Source organism: Amphiura filiformis, chromosome 2 (assembly GCF_039555335.1).
Source record: "Amphiura filiformis chromosome 2, Afil_fr2py, whole genome shotgun sequence".
Taxonomy (NCBI): domain Eukaryota; kingdom Metazoa; phylum Echinodermata; class Ophiuroidea; order Amphilepidida; family Amphiuridae; genus Amphiura; species Amphiura filiformis.
Window position 1 is genome coordinate 84,178,104 of NC_092629.1, and position 20,668 is coordinate 84,198,771.

The window sequence follows — 20,668 nt, forward strand, 5'->3', positions numbered from 1 at the left end:
AATTTAAATCATCAGTGATGTACCTCCTTTTGGCCTCTATCTTTAAAAGCATGTAAGCTACATTGATACCGATGCCAACAATAAAACGAGAAGATTTGCCCCTTCATTTTGCATACCACTTTGTCCAAATTTTTTTTGTAATTTCTTCACAAAATGCAAAAAAAAAAAAAAAAAAATCAATGGGTGTAGTACCCCCTTAAATTTTTCACACAAGATCACTAATGGATATGTTATAAAATGTTTTGAAACCTAAAAGGTTCAACTCGGTTCTTAAATAAAAATGGATTCTTTTCTCTACTGCACTTTTTTGATTCACCCTGTAGTTTGATCAGCTCGTAATCGACGGTCATTGTTAGGCTTTTACCATTACGCCGAAAGTAGACCCACGTTAAGAGTGATATAGTTTGCCTATGATACATGTATGATCTATTTTGTGCGTGTTAAATCAAGTAGATGAGTATATGACTTTGAATTAATAATTTGTGATACTTCTGGCGAGATGTCACAAGACAACTCTCGAAATAAAATGCATTGATATCAATCCGCGATGTTATAATGTTATGTTAAACTATAGGCAGTTTTTGCAGGTCAGCGCTATTATAGGGCTATCAAAAATTGAGTTGTTAGAAGTGATCTGCCATAGTCAGCTTGTTTTCTAAAAGGTCCACAAGTTTCAAGTTGCAAGCACATTCCTGCATGCCCAAGCCAAGACCGTGTTTTGTTTTGGAGCTACCATGTATTGACAATAGAGCCACGTCGTCAGTCGTCTATCATATTTTTTAAGTTAGCCCTGATATTTTGGCAGTAATAAATCTTCAGGTCTTGAATTGTCTGTGAATTTTTCTCATCAGTAACTATCGAGATTTCCTCCTTTTAGAATCACACATAAAATACCTTATATTTCCTCACATCGTGTTACCATGGTTACGCATAATTCCAATTATTCCGATTTCTCCAGCCCGCAGTAGATTCAAGAGGTGGCAAATTTCAGACGATCGCAATTTCGTTAACAATTAGTCTAAACCAGTTTTCACCCTGACGTGGCAGTGAGGTCAGTGCGCATTTCATTAGGCGCAGTATCAAGTACCTAGCGGACGTCGCACCCATGCTCTTAAGGTTTGACACTATTTTAAAGTGTTGCGATTTGATAGTTCACAGCATCTTGCGAATGGTAGTCAGCTTTGGCAAAAATCGCATTGCTCATTTCATAGCGAGTGTGTAGAAGAATTTAAATACCACAGATATACTTTTGTAGGTCCTGTGGTTCTTGAGTTATGTTGTAGGAGGGCTGAAACACCTGCAACACTTACATAAACGTACATAACTCATTTTAAAACAACGATAAATCAAGCAAGGTTTGAAAGTATATGCTTTGAAGAATGAAAATTTGCAAACCATCAAAGTATTATTTTTCAATAATATATTGATTTACATAATGAAAATCGATATATTTTGGCTGTTTCGACCAACAGTACCTTGTGTACCCTTAAAGACGCCGCATAGATGCGCGCGAAAAACAGTTACCTCAACGCATTTATGTCACTGCCAAATCAGGGTAAAATATTAAATGAGCAATTTTCACTATGCTATTTGTGGTTGCATAGGAAATCATACGATCAGTCCTAAATAGATACGTAAAATTGTCAGGAAAATATTGGAAGTATCAACAAATATTTCATTGCACTAGGAAAATTTGAATGGACTTCCTTTCATCGCAGTCCCATTTATCTCAACATGAAAGTGACAACAGGATCGGTTTTCATATAAGCGGTAGTGAATTGTATATGTGCCATCACAGTTGTGCTCTCCGAACGGTGATCCTTTACCCTTTACAGGTTGAACAATGGCTTTCTTGCGATTATCGTACTTTGAATGCAGTCCTAATTGAATAGTGCATTGTTCTGGGTCAACCTCAGCAGGCACAGTATTGAATGGACTCTGTTTCATTTCAGTCCCATTTATCTTAACCTGTAGTGGTAGTGAGGGTTGTTTGCCCCAGTGTGAATCATAGTCAAATGTAAATGTACCATCGTTATTATCCTGTACACTTAGAAGGTTCCTACCTTGTATAGCTTCTACCTTGGCATTGCCAGTGGTCATCTTATGACCATTGATATCTACAGTTTGGACAATGGCTTTCATATTGCCATATCCACTTGGAACTGGCAGTCCTAATCGAATGGTACATCGCTGTGGGTCAACATCAGGTGTGGTACTGAATGGACTTCCTGTCATTTCAGCCCCATTTACCTCAACATGAAGTGGTAATGAGCGCCCATGCGAGTCATATTCAATTGCATATGTGCCATCATTATTGTCCTGTATATGTAGTGAATGTCCCCCTTGAGTAGCCTCTACATTGGTGCAACTAATTATCATTCTTTGTCCATTACTATCTACATTCTCAACAATGGCTCTTCTCTTCTGATCGGAACCACTCGTAAGGTCTAACTTAATAGTGCACTGTTGTGATTTCCATCTGATATCACCCAAACCCTGCAGCAATTCTTGAATCTGTGCAATAGCTAAATGATGCTTCTCAGTGAAATCAAAGTCAGTCTTATCTGATGCAGTCTCAGGTAGCTCTGCTATTGCTAGTTCATTCAGTCTTTCTATGGTTTGGTTTTGTGAAATTAGAAGCTGTGAAGAATGGTTCATGTCACATGACTGGTTGGCAAAGTCACAGGCACTGCTTATTTGGGCAGTAAGAAATTTCATTGAATCAATTGTTGCAGTCAATTTATGCATCTCTGTTTCATACAAGTTTTTCAAGTGGGCGTTTGCTTTATTGTAATTAGCATCGATTAGGTCATGCAATTTCTGAACCGATTCTTGCATTTCTTTCTCCTTCCTTTTGAAGTTGGTTGTGATAGTTTCTTGCAGACCTGCTACTCTCAACTGCTTGTGCTCTAATTCCTTCTTTGTCTCATTTAATTTTGCTGTAGCTTTGTGCATATCATCAATTATTGTTGCGATTTCTGCTGATAACTCAATAAGCTTATGGCCCTGGTGATCAAGTAGGCCACATGTTGCGCAAACAGGGACTTTGCAGTTGGCTTCTGTACAGTACATTGTCACATCTTGCTTTGGGTGTTTTGTACAATGCTGCGGTTTTTGCATTATGGGGATGGGTTTCATTTTTTGGAGCTCTGCCATTGCTGAAAGCTTATGGTGTCTTAAAATGCCTAATTGTGAATGTACATCAACACATTTCTGGCACAAAGAAGCACCACAATCATGACAAAAACTGACTGCTTGACCACTAACACAACTATCACATGCGATGGATGAGTTCAGAATATCTTGGTACTCCTTCAGATTCTCCACGAGAAAATTGTTTGGCAGACTATCAACAGTTTCCCCTGGAAACGTGATCAGTTTGCGACATTTCGGACAGTTCACATTTGATTGCTTACCAGCAATGCTTTGTAGACAAGATTTGCAATAGGTATGCAAACAAGAAAGACACTTGGCTTTACGTTCGTCATCGTCAAATGGCTCAGCACAAATGGAACAAGTTAAAAACTCATCTTTGAATTCCTCCGTTCTCTGGACTGGTGACAGCGAAGCAGCCATTTTGCCTTTGATTTTTTTTGCAGTAGCAAATGTACGAATGTATAGGTTGACAGCTCTAATGGAAATGACTCAACAATGAATGGCAACTTCGTACATTAGTCCAAGATTTGTGTGATCAATTTAATACAACAGTCATAATACCACCACAATCTATATGTGATCATGTATTCAAAGGCCCTATCAATACCAAACCAAACTATACTCGTACATGTCACCTCTTAACCTTTCTGCTAATAAGCTTCCTTCCTTCCTTCAAAGTGCAGGCTTCACAAATGACGCATTGTGAATCAATTATTGTGAAATAATATTACTTTTATTGACTTAAAAAAATTAAGTGTCTATGTCGGAGCAAAACAGTCACTGTGGTCAGTGGCGTTGCCAGTGGGGGGGGCAGGGGACCGGTGCGCCCCCCGCTCGTCATGGCCGTCGGTTCATGTAAGGCCGTCGGTAGACGGAAAACGTTGAAAAAATTGGGTCAACAATAGACTATTTTTTCACCCAGGGTGACAGGAAAAAGGGGAAGGGGAGAATTGTAAAGAAAATGATGAAAAATTGTGAATTACAAATCACAACTTCCGTCGGTAAAAAATATTTCCGTCGGTACATTTACAAGTTGTGCCCCCCCCCCTCGGTTCCAAAATCCTGGCTACGCCACTGACTGTGGCAAAATGTGGGAACATGAAGGTTGGCCAAATTGGTTACTGTGTAAGATGATTGTACTGGATAACACATAATAAGTTGCATCCACATGACCCCTTGATTAGGGAGATATAGGTACCCCAATTTGGGGTTCTTTACACAACAAAATTGTTGTCAAAAGGGTTCATGATGTTATTTTTCTATTACCAAGTTCTCAATGAATTGGGACTTGTTTTTATAAAGGCTCGTTTAATTTTGACTAGAGTATACCAGTTTGCTTAATCAGAGCTATAAATTACAACTAAAATCATTGGAACTACGGTCACTCAACATTATGTATAACATGGTTGTTTTATGTGGTCATTTATTCAATTTTTTAACACAACATTAAATAATAATGTTAAATTCTAGACCTGGAAAATTACTAACAGCCATTATATTAAATATATATATGTACATATTTAGCTATTTCTAACAAAGATTTTCGTTTCTTTATCGACTTTTTCATCTTTATCTGCTTTTTTGTGGTAACTCTTCCATAAACTGTATATTTGTGTGCAAATTGAGGGCGCTATTTACATTATATTTTTTAATTTAATTTAGCAAAATAATATGAGTTATTCCTTACATTTCATGATAAAATTTTTTTGAACAATTCCTTGCTATGTGTTATTCTTTCACTGAAGTTTTAATGTCATTATGCAAGTGTCTACCGCTTGTAAAGATGAAAATACGATTTTTATCTTGAAAGATAAATAGTGCCATCGGTGTTCACTTTTACTTTAAAATGGCGTAGTTGTACCCGAGAGTTTTACATGCCATCGAACAACCATGATGACAGACTTCACCTGACTTATTTCATGATCCATGCCTATGTGTACACATGATTAACTATTACAAAAGTTCATTATTGCATTTCAGGTGTTTGATGGAAGTCTATATGAAGACCTGAGCGCAAGAAGACCGTAAGTCCACTTGGCCCCTGAACATGTATACACTAAAGTTGAGTATAGTTTCATATAGTTTGGTCATATTTTATACATGTTCAGGGGCCAAAACAAATCTTTCACAACCTTTCATGATGTTATCCCCATGGAATATGTATTAAACATAACACCCTAAGAAACTATACGTAACTTTAGTGTATACATGTTCAGGGGCCAAGTGGACTTACGGTCTTCTTGCGCTCAGGTCTTCATATGATGTGATTACGATTGTCAGAATGGATTTCGGTACAATTACCGAATAGGGTGCAACTTGCTAGACTTGAGTCCAGTCCTCGTTTACGGAGTTTAGGGTTAGGGTTTAGGGTTGGGGTATTTAAGACTAGTAGAGTTGCACCCTATTCGGCAATCGCTCCTGGATTTCTATTTGCATGTATAAAACCAAACGCGAGACCTCATTTTTTAAATTCTTAATAACTATTTACAAATGGCTTAGCCTATTATACCTTCCTGAACATACCACTATGCATCACTATGGGTGGCGCCCTATATAGAGTGTGGCAGGGGCAGGTAACATAATAATAAGGCCAAAAAAAGGTTTGTCTCAAAGCTTGCGTCGCGTTTGTAAAATCGCACGATTTGACAAAAAAGAAATGCGGAAAATTTTTTTATTTCAATTTTTTTTTTTTAAAGTTTTTTCCAGAAAAAATCGGCGAAAATCAGACTTTTTTCTCAAAATACCATGAAAAAAGTCAGGAATAAAAAAAAAGATTTATAAAGCGCTATATACACAGTTTCAATACAGTGGTTCTACCTTCATGTAAGCATTATCACAAATTTAAATGTTTGGTTTTAGCGTTAGTTAGACAGCTACCTTCGACTAATTTATAAATACGTATTTATATATACGCACGTGACCTATGGGCACGACATACCAAGACCAGAAAGCGTGACCAAATCCTCATTCCATTGAACACTATGCAGAAAAGGAACTAAAGAACTCTTTCGATAAATATTATAAAAAATTTAAGTATTATTTGAATAGCGAAATTATTGCATATGGGAGATTCCGAATTAGTAATATGTTATCAAAAAGTATTTACCGACCGAAAAAATGTTTACCGACGGAAACGTTTACAATAATATCACAGTTGAACAAAATAGACCATTTTGCTGCACAGTCTGGTATCTATGCATAGGGCCTAAACATAGCAAAACCAGTTCAATATCTTACCATATTCAGCACTTCTACACCAAGGAATATTAATTTGGGTGTTCTTTTAGTATATTACTCCTTTTCTTTCGGTCGGACGACGCTTTTGTCCCACTGGAGTGAAACTTTGCATTGAAATGTACACTTTTTGATCATTCATTTTGTTTTGATCATGTTGATTAAAGGGATTGACTTGCTCTCTAGCAGAAATTGAGAATATCAAACTGGGTTATTTGTTACAAGTTGGAACCTTGTTATGAAAAGACGAGGCTGCTGTTTCCAGAAGTACGTTGCTTGAGTAGCATATCCTGATGTAGTTCACAAATACAATGCTACTAGGTCAAACCATTTAAACAAAAATCTTTCAGTGCTGACGTATCCTTACTCTTCGAGTGGAACAGATCATTACGTCGATAGTGCCTTCAAAATCGAGGCAGAAAGGCCAGTGAAAAAAACAAAATCACCAGTCATTATATTCGTCGTCCTAATCTTTCACCAGTTTTAACCAGTCAATATGACAATAACACCAACCTCTATTGTGCTACTGACTGGTAAATTAAAGATGAGGATAAACGACTATATGACCCGTAATTTTATTTATTTTTCACTTGTCGTATTAGGACAACTTTAATATGGTTTTTTTTAATGGTTTATTTTCAGAATCTTATCTCAAATTTAAAACTATGCATGTGTTTTATACACTGACACTGCTTATATCTGCGTTACATCTCCGTAATTTAACTCTCTCTCCCTCTAATTACACAATAGAGCATACACATGACTCTGCGCTCTGTTGTTTCTCATCTTCCAACCTGTGGTATTTATCCATTAATTCATTGTTTTCCTCCTCTAATCTCCTTATTTGTTCCTGCATCGTTTCTTCCTCTCGCATTTTTTCCTCTTCCCATTCCTTTCTCTCTTCCATCATTTCCTCCTCTTGTTGGCGTCTTACGTCTTCCCTTAGTTTCCTTTCCTTTTCCGCAGTCAGTCTCCTCGTTTCTTCCTTTTCCTCAGTCAGTCTCTTTATTTCTTCCTCATTGTTATTTCTCTCTGCTATCTCTCCCGCAAATCCAATTTCTTCCACTATTTTCCTATAAGTTTCGCCGTCCTTCCTCAACTGTTCTTTTAAAATTGCTTCCTTCCGAATCATTTCTGCCTGTAATTTGAAATGCTCTTCTTCCCGATTTCTACGTATCTCATTCTGTTTCACCAGTTCCTTCGCAAGATCATTTTCTATAACATTGATTGGCGCGAAAAAGTAGTTGTCAAGCCATGATTCTTTGACAGCCATGATCTTTTTGATGCGTCTGCTTTCTTTGCCAATGCGAATAGTGTCATCTAAATTCCTAAAGATTGCAATAGAGCGCAAGCCAATTTCGTAGAACTGGTTTCCTTCATCACCGCACAATGCGTCATTTTGGAAGAGACATTTTTCTAACAACACACGCGGATGGATTAATGAACTTGTTCTAGAAAGACCCGGCATATCTTCAAGAGATAGTAGGCGGTAATTTCGAAAATCGCGAAAACGTTGAACGTCATGTGCGTCTTCCATGTGAATGATGGAGCAAATGGTATCAATGTAATACATCAACTTGGCCAAAGGAGGCGCCTGAGGAGCATTGGGAATCCATGTCGAACTTTGGGCCTCTTTAGGAGAAGTTGCCATGATAATCTGAAAAAGAATTATAGTACATGTATTATTTATTTGAATGCAGTAAATGGACGTTGCAATTTTAGTTTCCTTAAATCAAAGTATTCTAGCCATGGCTAGAATACTTTGCTAAATATTATTAATAAGAAACATTTTTCGTAAATTAACGTTGAAAGAGTGGATTGCAAAGATCGCAAAGCTTCTCGGAATTTAAATTTTGCGCCGCAAAAATCGGGAGGCCTTGTGATGCCAATATCTACTCACTAACAGCAGTTCAGATTAAGGCATATACCAATCGCAGGGTGTTTTTCGCTGACTTGATCATTTCTAATTTCTTTCCATTTAATTACTGGTTGATTAACTTTTTTCGTGTGCAATTATCTGCACGAATGCATCTCGCTCGGTCATTACCTATAACTTCTTCAAGTACTTAAGAATTTGATATGTAGGCCGCCACTTGACTACTGATGGCTCTGAAAAGAGCCCCTTGTCAACAGACCTCTCCTATCTGCTAATTTAAAGGTTTTGCTAGAGAGTGCAGTGACACATACGACTGATGTCTTCGCCATCATTTCTATATGGATAATAGGCCTAAATAAATGAAGGCTTGAATGGTGTCCTTCAAAAATTAAGAAAAAAATATTATATTTCATACTTTTTTTTCATAACGAACGTGGCTCTACTCCATATTTAAAAAAAAAGTGGAATATTTGAGATTACAAAATATGAAATAAAATACAATATTTTCACGATAAATGGTGCAGAGTAAAACAATTTTGCTTTTGAAAGCCATATTACACAACCTTTAAATCAGGCGCGTATAGCGAATTTAAAGTTGAAATTGTTTAAATCTAATGATATGTAAAGTTTATGTGGCTGGGATGAATAGCCGTCCATCATATAAAAATGTTGACCATTCGTATCGAAAATAATTATAGATTTTGTTTAAGGGTGAGGTGGGGAAATGTATATCTTTAATTTTCATCCCAGCTACATACATTTTAAGTGCATATCATTAGACTTTATAAAGTTTGCAGAGGACTGTTAAATATCAAAAATATCACATTTTAATCATATGCTATAAAATGCGAATTTAAAACAAAAATCAAAATTATTTGATATCTTCTGATGTGCTCTCAGGTCCCACAAAAACACTATGCAAATGTTGCTATCTGATTCCTTAACAGAGTCCTCTTACCATACTGTACCCAATGCTTGGAGAATAGCCAACATATCTCCCATATACAAGAAAGGGACAGGAGTACAGCTTCTAACTACCGCCCTGTTTCAATCACGAGCATATGTAGCAAGCTAATTGAGCACATTATCTTCAGTCAGGTGATGGACCACTATGACACCTTCAACATCCTTACAACATCCTTACAGACGTCCAGCACGGGTTCCGCCCAGGCCGCTCCTGTGAGTCCCAGCTTCTGATAACCACACATGATCTAGCCAGTGCCCTTAACAATAAAGGCCAAGTTGACGCCATTGTGTTGGATTTTTCCAAGGCGTTCGATCGCGTTCCACACCAGCGTCTCTTCCTGAAACTACAACATTACGGAGTTCGAGGTTCATTACTCGCTTGGGTAGACAACTTCTTAACACAACGCACGCAACGAGTCGTCATCGATGGCCAGGCATCGGAATGGGTCCCCGTCACCTCAGGAGTGCCCCAGGGCACAGTGCTTGGTCCTCTGCTGTTCTTATCATTCATAAATGACCTTCCATCAGGCATTACTTCAAATATCCGGCTCTTCGCAGACGACTGCCTCTTGTACAGACCTATCAACAATTCAGAAGACATACTTGCATTGCAAAAAGATCTTGACATGCTCCACCAGTGGACATCTATTTGGTAAATGAAATTTAACACAGACAAAATGTCATTCTATGAGATTCACCCTACGTCGCAATATTATTGACGGCCGATATCATTTAGGGAATAGTGCTCTGACATCTGTTGACGACTATCCATATCTTGGCTTGACATTCACCTCCAATCTGTCATGGTCCAAACACATCAGCGGTGTGACAGCTCGTGCAAATAAAATCCTGGGGCTCATCCGCAGAAATCTGAGAGGATGCTCTCGCAAGTTGAAGGAACAAGCCTACATGTCGCTTGTTCGACCTCATCTTGAATACACGTGTCCAGTCTGGTCTCCATACCATCAAAAAGACATCAATACAATTGAAAACATACAGAGACAGGCTGCAAGATTCGTCCTCCACCGATACAGACGGCAAGACAGTGTTTCATCAATGCTTCAAGAATTACAGTGGGTCTCCCTTGAGCAAAGGCGAAAAACATCCAGCTTCATTCTCATGTACAAGATTTGTAACAACCTTGTGGCAGTCAACCCAGCTCTTTACATGACTCCAATGCTTCCATCCTCTACAAGAGCCTACCATCCTAGTAAATTCAATCCACTACCAGCCCGTATCCAGCTCTTCAAAGCTTCGTTTTTCCCGCGTACAGTCGCCTGGTGGAATTCTCTACCAGTGAGCACCTTGTCTTCTCCAACTTATGAGGTGTTCAGGGGAGCAGTTACTGGTTCAATGTAATTCCAGGTCCATTTTTACTCGCACTTTGTATATATCGGCACCTTCATTACCTGCACTGCACGGGAGCAACAAGTTTTCTTCCTTGGCACTACATCCTAACTTATGGACCTTGCCAAGACAGTATTTACGTAGAGGTAGAGGTAGAGAGAGAGGTACCAATAATTGCGTTTGGACACTTTTGTCAAATAGATAGGCAGGCAGACAGTGAACCGACAAACGATGAAGTCATGGAAAAAGGTGTAGAAAGATTGACCTGATTGCCAGAGGAAGGCTCGGAGAACACATGCATGACATGGGCAGTGGCGTAGGCTGCGTAGCTGGGATTTTTTCCTGTATGGGGCTGGGGCCCAAATCCACCAAACAAAAATTGCGGTAGGCATGGTATAGGTGCGGGTGGTGCGACGCACCCCCATCGAAAAGAAAGTGTACTTTCAGAGTAAAAATATCAAAGAAATATAAAAATTAAAAAAATTAAAATGGCGACTCTTTATCATGTTTGTAGTACGTACCTTTGCTTTTATAGAACGTCTTTGTTTCCAAACGATTGATTTCAAGATATGATATCTGTGCATTAATCATGAAGGATCAAGGTTGTTTAGTGCTGGTGATGGAGGATTCGTCCGTTAAAGTTCTCCGACTATTTTGTAATGTCAGAATGTAAAGGACGTTTTATAGATGATCATCTGGTAGGTCCTGTGACAGGGAAATTCAGGGGATTTCCCGGTATATAACCTGAATTCATTAAACGATGCGTTGATGATGAAAACAATCACGTGATTGATTTTTAGTTATACAGCTTTATATCACACGTAGTTTTACAAAGCTCAGGTAAACACATTCTACTATATTAAGCCAATGTTCGAAATCACATGATAAATGGCAAAATCTATTGTTGAATCGTTGAAAGTTAAGTATGTTTTACACCCTGCATATAAGATTGTTGACAGTACATTGTGAACAATCGTGATCGTTTGGATATGTTTCCTACGACTCTTTGTTATCATTTGCCGGATCTACCAACTGGGAGTACTCGTCAAATTACCTTCAGCTCTTTATCATGATTGGTTGATCGGTGGTTCCCATTCAACACACGGCCCCCAAGAGTGCGCCCAATTGTTGACGTCTGTAAACATTATGATTTAACTTATTTTACTTATTAACATTGTGTATTTAATTTTGTTTGAAGTGTGCACGCGATCTATACTGCGCCAAATAAGTATCCTTACACTTGGAAATATAATCATAATTTCAAAACTGAACCATATTGGGGTAAATTTGTTCTTTTTAATAGATGCGCTATCTATCTGCGCTGGATTCAATGTGGTGTCATAATGTGCAGCATTATAGAGTGTTATTAAAAACAAAACAAATTTACCCCAATATTGTTCAGTTTGAAAATTGTGATTATTTATCCAAAAAGTGTAAGGATACTTTATTGGCGCAGTATATTTAATAGCTAAAATAATGAAGCAGCTTTAAGCGATTCATCCGGTTTATAAAAACAGTTTTCATCTTACAAAGTCAAATTAATTTGGACACTGACCTGACACTCAGTTTTGTATATCATGGACGACACTTCTTTATAGAGTGATTGGTATCCCATCATCCTCTTTGCTGGTGGTAAACAGAGAAGGGGCGTGGAATAATGGAGAGGGACGTACATCATTCATGGGTGGGGGCACTAAATATGAAATGGATATAGGTGTAGGGCTGACACGTTCACAGCAGAGCTTTCACAGTAAGGGGAATTCGGTGAGAGCAAAATGTAAACAAGAATTTGTCTTTAAAAAAGACAAGTTCACGGATCAGGGATCAGATGTATAGTACATGTATGAGCTACTTTGATCTAACATTTAATATTTATATCTAACCTACTCTTCACTTATTCGACAATAAATAAGTGATATGAGGCTTAATAATGATACCTGCGCCTTGACTCTGGAAAACAATATTTTTTAAAAACCTCATTTTGCATTTAGTTTTTTAAGTCACCTCGGGAGCCACCTACAGGATCTCATTTTGCATTTAGGTCTTTATTGCGTTGCAAAGTAGGAAAACTTTCTTTATATATGGCCCAATTCGTGCCTGGAAAAGGCTATCCCCTGTTACAACCTATCAACAGGTTTGATTTCTATAATGAGGTGTCACCGGGTTTGCAAGAGATAATAATACCAAATATAGGCCTAAACACCATGAAATTCACCACATCACGACCAAGCTCACATTGGGTGCCCCATTCCTTTTTTAAAGGAATTTTTATTAACTCTTGCTAGCTTTTGTCAGGGTCAATATTATACAGGTTTATACACATGGGTTATTACAAGCGTCAATAAACATTCAATTAACTATAGATAATGGACTTAGTTTTGTGCAATGTCTGATGTAGTTATATGAAGTAAATCACATGCTACACAGTTTTCTATACCATACTATTTTAAATGATAACTATTTGAATATTTGCGGCAGTTTACGGAAACTTAAAACCAGTGTAATCAGTAATTCAAACTCGTGTCAGTTTCTCCAATCTCCATAGTATACTCCCGTTTTGTGTCCAAACGTGTCCAAAAATGCTATTTGGATACAAAATGCGGGTCTTTTTCACAGGGATCTCGGGTCAAATTTAGCAGCCAGTCATGCCAAACAATACAGAAATTATATTTCGCGGTCAACTGACGTAACAAATTGATATCCGGTCATGCGTCGTTTAGAGCTAGACAGTCGTGACTCGCAACGCCACTTATCGTATTAGTTGATCAATCGGATTAGATCATTGTTTCCATCAATAGGCGGATGCACACATTATTTATTTGATGTGGGCAGCGAGCGACCTCCTCTTTTATCATCTTCTCTGTCTATACAGAATGATATGTTTACTTTGTGATGAGGCCTGACCTTGACCTGCTAGTTTTGATTAACCAATCAGTTATGTGTATTGTCAGCATGTGATGGCTATAGAGGCCCTGCATGAAATTATCGATTGGCTCCAAACAAAGGATTTGAGCCTTCACCGTAGTTATGGCGAAGTGCAGTCCATTCAATCAAATGTTGTCATCAACCTATTTGATCGTAGTGCAGGGTTATGTGTGTGAGACGAACTGTCACGGTAGATTGCAATCATGCTTTTGTTGAATGCATTTGAGTAGTCCGCCATATTTACGGGATGATACGTCACATGCAAGGCCTCTATAAGCCAATTGCAAACATGTTTCTAAAAAAGGCTAAAAATTCCTACGCTGGACAGACTCTTGGCCAGGTTAAGTGCTAAATAGTAAGTTGTCATGTCGGGTAAGATTAGATAAAGGCATACAAACTAGGGTATGAGATATTAGGAATTATTTCCTAGCCTCTTAAGCACGTGGTTGGTGGGCTATATAGCTATTCAAGATACAGGGTACGTAAGGGATAAACTGTGCATATGAGATGTGGGTGCAAGTGGCATCATTTCACTGCCGTGAAAAAGTATGGGGTCATTGGGTGAGAACATGACCTTTTTTAAATGTCTTTCTAGAAACTGATTTCAGCATAAGAGCAAAGCTCATAGTTTTCTCATAACCCCAGTCAAATTTTGACATGATATATAGGGTGATATGCCCTGTATCTATTTTAGAAAATACCCAATCAGGCAAGAGAATAACCCCATAAGCGCCTTGAGGTCTGTTTACAATAACGTGGTCGAACTCAACATGCTTAAGTTGAACTGACAGCCGTGGTGTGTATCAAATAATGCTCCAATCTCTTAGGGAGGTGTAATGAGCGTGAACCCGGTTTGGATTCCAGAGGGGGTGTGTCTGTAAAGAGTCACAGCCATCAGAAAAGGACCAGCTCAGATCGTGCGCCAAATAAGTTTGCATTTCAGAAATAGCTTTTTTTTTCAGCCTTGAAAAAAAAAACAGGCAGAGCTGGGAATCGAACACGGGACCTCCCGTTTGTAAAACTCAGTGCATACCACTGAGCCAAGTAACTATACTGCGCCAATAAAGTATCCTTACACTTGTAAAAATATTCACAATTTCCAAACTGAACAATATTGGGGTAAATTGATCCTGTACATTATGACACCACAATGAATCCAATGTGACTTCAAGAAGTAAAGTTACAAGCATTTGATCAGACGAAGGTCCAGTTTTAAAAGTGACAAACTGGCCTATTCAAAACTCCACAGACTAGACATCTGATTTGAGAGTGGTGAATGGCTAATTTATGCATTTGGCTTTAATTTAAAACAAAAGGAACAAAAGAAAACTGAAACAAAAGAACTGACAAATAAAAAGAAAGTTATGAAAAGTAAAAAGAAGTAAAAACTGAAATAAAAACTGCTTTAAATAACGCTTCATTGAAGAAACTGTGTTGTCTCTTTGTTTCGCTTGTTGGAATCTTTTTGCGCCTTGTATAGGCCAGTTTGTTACTTTTAAAACGGATCTTCGTCTATTCAATTGCTTGTAACTTTACTTCTTGAGGTCACATTGATTCAATGTGGTGTCATAATGTGCAGGATTAGATAGTGCATCTATTAAAAAACAAATTTACCTCAATATTGTTCAGTTTTGAAATTGTGATTATTTTTCCAAGTGTAAGGATACTTTATTGGCGCAGTATATTAGCTGCCAGAAGTTTGATAGTAATCCTTGATATTGCTGAATAGAATAAATCAATACTTATAGCCCTATTTATCTAATGTACAATGCAATTCAAAATTAAAAGGGCCTATAAAACTAGGAATGTGTACGTGTGAAATGGCTATCAATCAATCAAGTTTTCAAGTTATCAACAATCAATAATAAACCGATGGATCATGGAATATTATTAATTACCAAACTAGTCAGTAAATAAACAAATTTTAATATCTGTGCCTAATCAATAATGGGTCTTTCACTATGTTCACTCAATAGTTAAACTATACTATATCCCTCTAGGATTATCTTCTGACCAGGTACTAAAGTCGATGCTTTAACAGTACCCAAACAAGTGTACATGTCAAGGTCATAGCAGGGCATTATACAAAGAATGGCCAAAGGTCAACGTTTCCAAAGAAGTAGAGTATAGAATTAGACGCAAGCTTTCGTGCGGGAAACATAAATACATACTCGCCAGTCGTGGCCTTTTTATGAGATTTGATACGGCGCCGAAGACTAGAGCTCTTCCATAATTTAGTCCGAAACCCGCTTTCCAGACGGACATTTGTATGTTGTTACAAGGAATTCAAAGTAATTTTATCATCAAGTGACCCACAAATACACATCTATCGTGAGCCAATCTGCATTCTGTTGCCTGCAAAAGCCGACGATCAGGTAAAAATTATAAAAGAAGCATGAGCAGATATTTTTCTTAATTTCATGATAAGCTTAAATTGCATTGAAAACGCCAAATTGCAGTCACAAAATATGTAATATTCGTAAATCACTAAAGCGAATGGTAACGTAGGTATGTGGAAAAGAAGTGCAATAACAAAGTATGTGCCCAAAGAGTTGTCTTTGACATGTTGCTTTTTTGAAATATCACTAAAAATATCAAATTTTTGAAAAACGCCCCAAAATTTAAAACAAACACGAACCTTCCAAAATAGATACATATTTGCACTCAGCGGCCCAGTCACTACCTGTCGCTGTGATTTGGGGTAACTCGTTGCTTCCCTCTCCAGATACCTGTACTTCAAGTTCGCCCATACCCCACGCCAGGCGGCGGATGACATGATCGAGCCGGCAACTCGTGAAACCGCCTGGCCGTATGGCATTTTCCATATACTCGGTTAGTTTTGTGGGGTTCATTATCGAACCCCAACGGTTTTAGCTTGTATTTATATTATTTATCAACATAAGCCTATTTGTTTGTGATATTTCAAGCGTTTTAAAATTTCAAAATAATCCCATTCAATTACACGGTTGACGATGAAAATTTACTGAATTTAGGGACTGCACGTCATACACCACCTGCCCCACGCCTTAGAAATAACATTAAATTCACAACTGGGGGAAACAAAAAGCTGACTATATCATTATTTACAAGGTTAACTTTTATTTTATTATATTCTCTAATCAGTGAATAATTTACAATGTTTACAGTTGGTTGAAATCTAAAATGATAATTACTCTTAATATAATTATCAAGAAAAACCTTCTATGTACTTGCGGTCCTTGAATATGTTTTACAACAAAACTGACAAGAGGTTATATGGCATGTTTTGCTTTAAACATGTTCAGGGCCAATGACACATAGGAGGTTTCTCGTGCCCAACAATGTTGGTTGAAACCTAAAATGATAATTATTCTGAATATAATATCATCATCGTTGGGCAAGAAAAAACCTCCTATGTACTTGTGGCCCTTGAATATATACATGTATACAAAAACACTGCCAAGAGGTAGATGTTATGTTGGAGGTTTTGCTTTAAACATGTTCAGGGGGTAATGACACATAAGAGGTTTTCCTGCAAAGAACGTAAATTAATATATTTAATGAATGATTCCATTTTTGTCAAACTTTTTAATCCATCAGTGGCACTTACTTTGAACTGTGGCTCCCCCTGGCTACGCCCCTAGAGGCCAATAAATATTTGGGTATTATACATCCAATTTTACAATCATGATCATGTTGTGGATCTAATAATTTCACCCACTTGGATTCATCAAAATATAATAATGGTAGCAATAGGATTTTAACTGTTCATATGAGACCAAATTTAACCAAAAGTCTTATACATCAAATGACCCAGGTTTGGTTGAAGTACAGGTTGCATGAAAATGATTGGTACCCATCAGTTTCTTGTGATTTTGGACAAGACTGCCACATCAAAATGCAACATACATGTATGATCCACCTAGTTTGTGGATAAATGTTATAAACTATAAATGGTGGCCATTTCAATATGATCCAATCCAATGTTACATTTGAAGAAGCAGACTTTCAATGAATTGTTAATATGAAACAAAAACATTAACCAAAAACCTTACATAATTGCTGACGGACTGATTGACGGATGGATACACAGACACAAGACTTGTGATGCCATAAGGTCTTTTCCTTCAGGAAAAATGACCTGCCAAAACCTGCCAAAATTAGCCTATTTTTTTATATAGAGATGCTGTTTTGAAAGGTGCCCTTTTGGCCTAATCAACTCTCAAGTAGCATCCCAAATGTAATCTACAGTAGGTTTGGCCTACTGCATTGTTTAAGAGTTGAATAAACCAAAGTGCAACTTTCAAAACTGTATCTTTTTTACAAAAACCTCCATATAAGTAATTGTTATGCATTACAGATGTTTGAACTGACCCATTGGGCTATTCCATTTACAGGGATGAAAACAAGCACTGATATAACTGCTTTAACATTTTCTGAAAATGTCTATTTGACTATACTATGTACAGGGATTCCAAGCATCCAAGCAAAATTTCCTGAAATCAGGAAATTTCCTGAAGATTTACATCCCTGCATTTGAAATCCATACATCTCCTATCGAAGATATGACCTTGTCTTCCGCACAGGCAGTGTAACTTCAAATAGGATTACCTGAATTGGTGACTCCATTTGAAGCCTATACACTCCTTTTATAGATGTGGGAGATTAAAGTAATGTCTCCCATAAAAGGTGTTTGGATATCAGCTGGAAAAGTCTACATAACATGGCAACGTCTTTCATATGAGGTGTATGGATTTTAGAATAGAATAGCCCAATTAGATTCCAATTGATACACTTTAATTTCATGGGTACAATAAGCTTTCCATATTATACTACATAATTTTAACCTATTCCGTTATAGCTAATTGTCTTAAGTACTCAAAACATTCAAATGAGTAAATGATACCCTACAAGGGGTAAACTGAAGTAACGATACCCTACAAGGGGTAAACTGAAGTAGTTATATGTGACACAATCTGGTCCATGGGGGCCAAAAGAGGCACTTTGGAAAATTGAGTATTATTACATTATACATACAATAGGCTATCATTTACTGAAAACACCAAAGGTCTAGCATACTTGTTTCTAAAGTTCTGATGTTTTTGGATGTCTATTTTCTTATGTATTTTATTGTTTTTTACTCCCATATTTTTACCTTTATCTCAGTTTCAAATTTGCCGTCTTTGGCCCCATGGACCAGATCATGTCACATATAGTGAGCTTTCCATATTACATCGAAAACAAACCTGTAAATACAGTGGGCTATTCCAGTTGAAATCCATACACCCTCTATGGAAGACATGATCTTAATCTCCCCCCACAGGGGGTAAAGATTTCAAATTGAGTCACTCATTCAAGTAAGTAACCCCGTTTTAAATTCACACTCACTGTGTGGAAGATTAAGGTCATGTTTTCATACGGGGTGTATGGACTTCAACAGGACTAGCACATTTTCAAATCAGTCTCTACTTGCAAATTTCTTCCTCTCATGCTGGTTTCATACTTTCTGCCACTTGCCGCGTGACGCTTCATCATGCCCCTTGCACTTGTCTGCAAGCGGAGCAGCACACCGCTGAGCGGCATGACTCTGAAAGCCACTGTTGCCGCTAAGCACCACTCTAAAATCGTATTTTGTTCTCATACGTCAGTTGGCACCACTCCAAGTTGACTTGGATTCAACTCCCAGCGATGCTGCCGCTTGGGCAAAGCGGTGGAGTGATCAATATATCGAGCGGATAAGCGGCAGGAAAGGATGAAACCAGCATATCTGTCTTTACAAGTTACATACTTTTACAATATGAAGATGATTGAAAACAGATGATCAACGCTATGGCAAAAGGTAGTATCATGTTAGGGAAGTGAATAGAAGATATACCATTTTATTATTAGGGTAGAATTTTCAATGGCAGCATTATGGATGAAAAAGATAACAGACCAATCGCAACCAGTCAAAGTCTCAGCATCATCCGATAATGAGGCCGACTGATACATGAAATGCGACAGGCGAAACTGCTACGCACGTACCGCACATTTTTACTGTCTTTTGAAGATACGCAAAGACACGTATCGCTGGCGCGATTGTTAGACACGGCAAAAAACGAACAATCGGCCCTCATGAATATGCGAGAATTCACAGCATACAAAACACATGGACTTTGACTGGTTGCAATAGAGGCCGTCAGCCTTTCACAATCTTGTGGGTACAAATGGTACACATGTTCATGCGTCGGACACTACACGCAGGGCGCAGCTTGCCACGCAGCTGTTATCACGCATTATCCCGTATCATCACGCATGGAGATCGAACGACCATCGCAGTGTGTACCCACAAGATGGCGGCATATGACATCACGCTGACGGCCTCTATTGGTCTGTAGTAGTCTGTGGGCGGCATATTTTCAACTGTTTTAGTAGCGGTTTAAACCCTTTCAGTGCTGAGACCATTGAATGCTCTTGATGTCTATCCCTTCCTGTGCCATCTCCCATAGTGGGCTGAAACAAAATAGAAAAGAAAACAAGAAATACATAAATAGAAAGCAAAATTATAGTTCAACGCTACTCAAATTTGGTACACTCACCGGAATACGTATAGTTAACATTTTTGCATTAACATGGATATACATTTGCCTTATCAGTGGTGCAGCCAGGACTTTTTCAGGTGGGGTAAAGGAGGGCATGGCAACTTTCAAGGGGGAAAACTTTGATGAAAATTATAAATATCAGGGTGGCCAGCATCCTACAGGAGGCAAGACTTCTTACAGGGGACTGTTACCTCCTCACTTACTATCCTCTTGGGTTCATCACTGTGCCTTATGAAACAAAACATTGTCATGTAGAGTGTTTCCGTACACACTTGTGTTTTTCTGTGAAAACCAGGGGGAGATTCTCATAACAATATGTGACAAGATCAAGGGAAATGAGTCGGATGGCGCTAATTTTGATTGAGAGCTATTGGCAAAGAAAGTGTTAAAATTCTTTTGTTTATATTGTTTTCAGTGATTGATAAATTGACGTAACTTCACAAAGAAAAGTTGTATCAACATGGGGTTTTCAGTTTCTGAAAGCTCCTGTTTAGAAACATGTGTGAAACTCATTTTCGACTAGGGCCGACATGTGACTCATTCCCCTTGATCATGTCACATATTGTAAGCTATATTTTGGAGTGTGTGTATAGATATGGAGGCA

The 20,668-nt window shown here is 38.0% G+C and overlaps 3 protein-coding genes across 3 annotated transcripts in view; 1 reads left to right on the plus strand and 2 right to left on the minus strand.

The window, feature by feature from the left end:
* Window positions 1-1,683: 1,683 nt before the first annotated feature.
* Window positions 1,684-3,576, minus strand: LOC140144127 (tripartite motif-containing protein 3-like). The gene has a single exon (XM_072165966.1). The coding sequence runs from the start codon at window positions 3,574-3,576 to the stop codon at window positions 1,684-1,686; it is 1,893 nt and encodes a 630-aa protein (XP_072022067.1).
* A 6,343-nt stretch (window positions 3,577-9,919) lies between these two features.
* Window positions 9,920-10,591, plus strand: LOC140144136 (uncharacterized). The gene has a single exon (XM_072165974.1). The coding sequence runs from the start codon at window positions 9,920-9,922 to the stop codon at window positions 10,589-10,591; it is 672 nt and encodes a 223-aa protein (XP_072022075.1).
* An 8,612-nt stretch (window positions 10,592-19,203) lies between these two features.
* LOC140146720 (cysteine desulfurase-like) overlaps window positions 19,204-20,668 on the minus strand; it is a 64,284-nt gene continuing 62,819 nt past the window's right edge. The window contains exon 12 of the mRNA XM_072168592.1: window positions 19,204-19,975. Coding sequence (XP_072024693.1) covers window positions 19,912-19,975 — 64 coding nt within the window. The 3' untranslated portion in view covers window positions 19,204-19,911. The remainder of the gene's footprint in view (window positions 19,976-20,668) is intronic.

Bases quoted from the DNA above. Each gene is read 5' to 3' on its own strand.
- LOC140144136 (XM_072165974.1), top strand. From the start codon at position 9,920: ATGAGATTCACCCTACGTCGCAATATTATTGACGGCCGATATCATTTA.
- LOC140144127 (XM_072165966.1), bottom strand. From the start codon at position 3,576: ATGGCTGCTTCGCTGTCACCAGTCCAGAGAACGGAGGAATTCAAAGAT.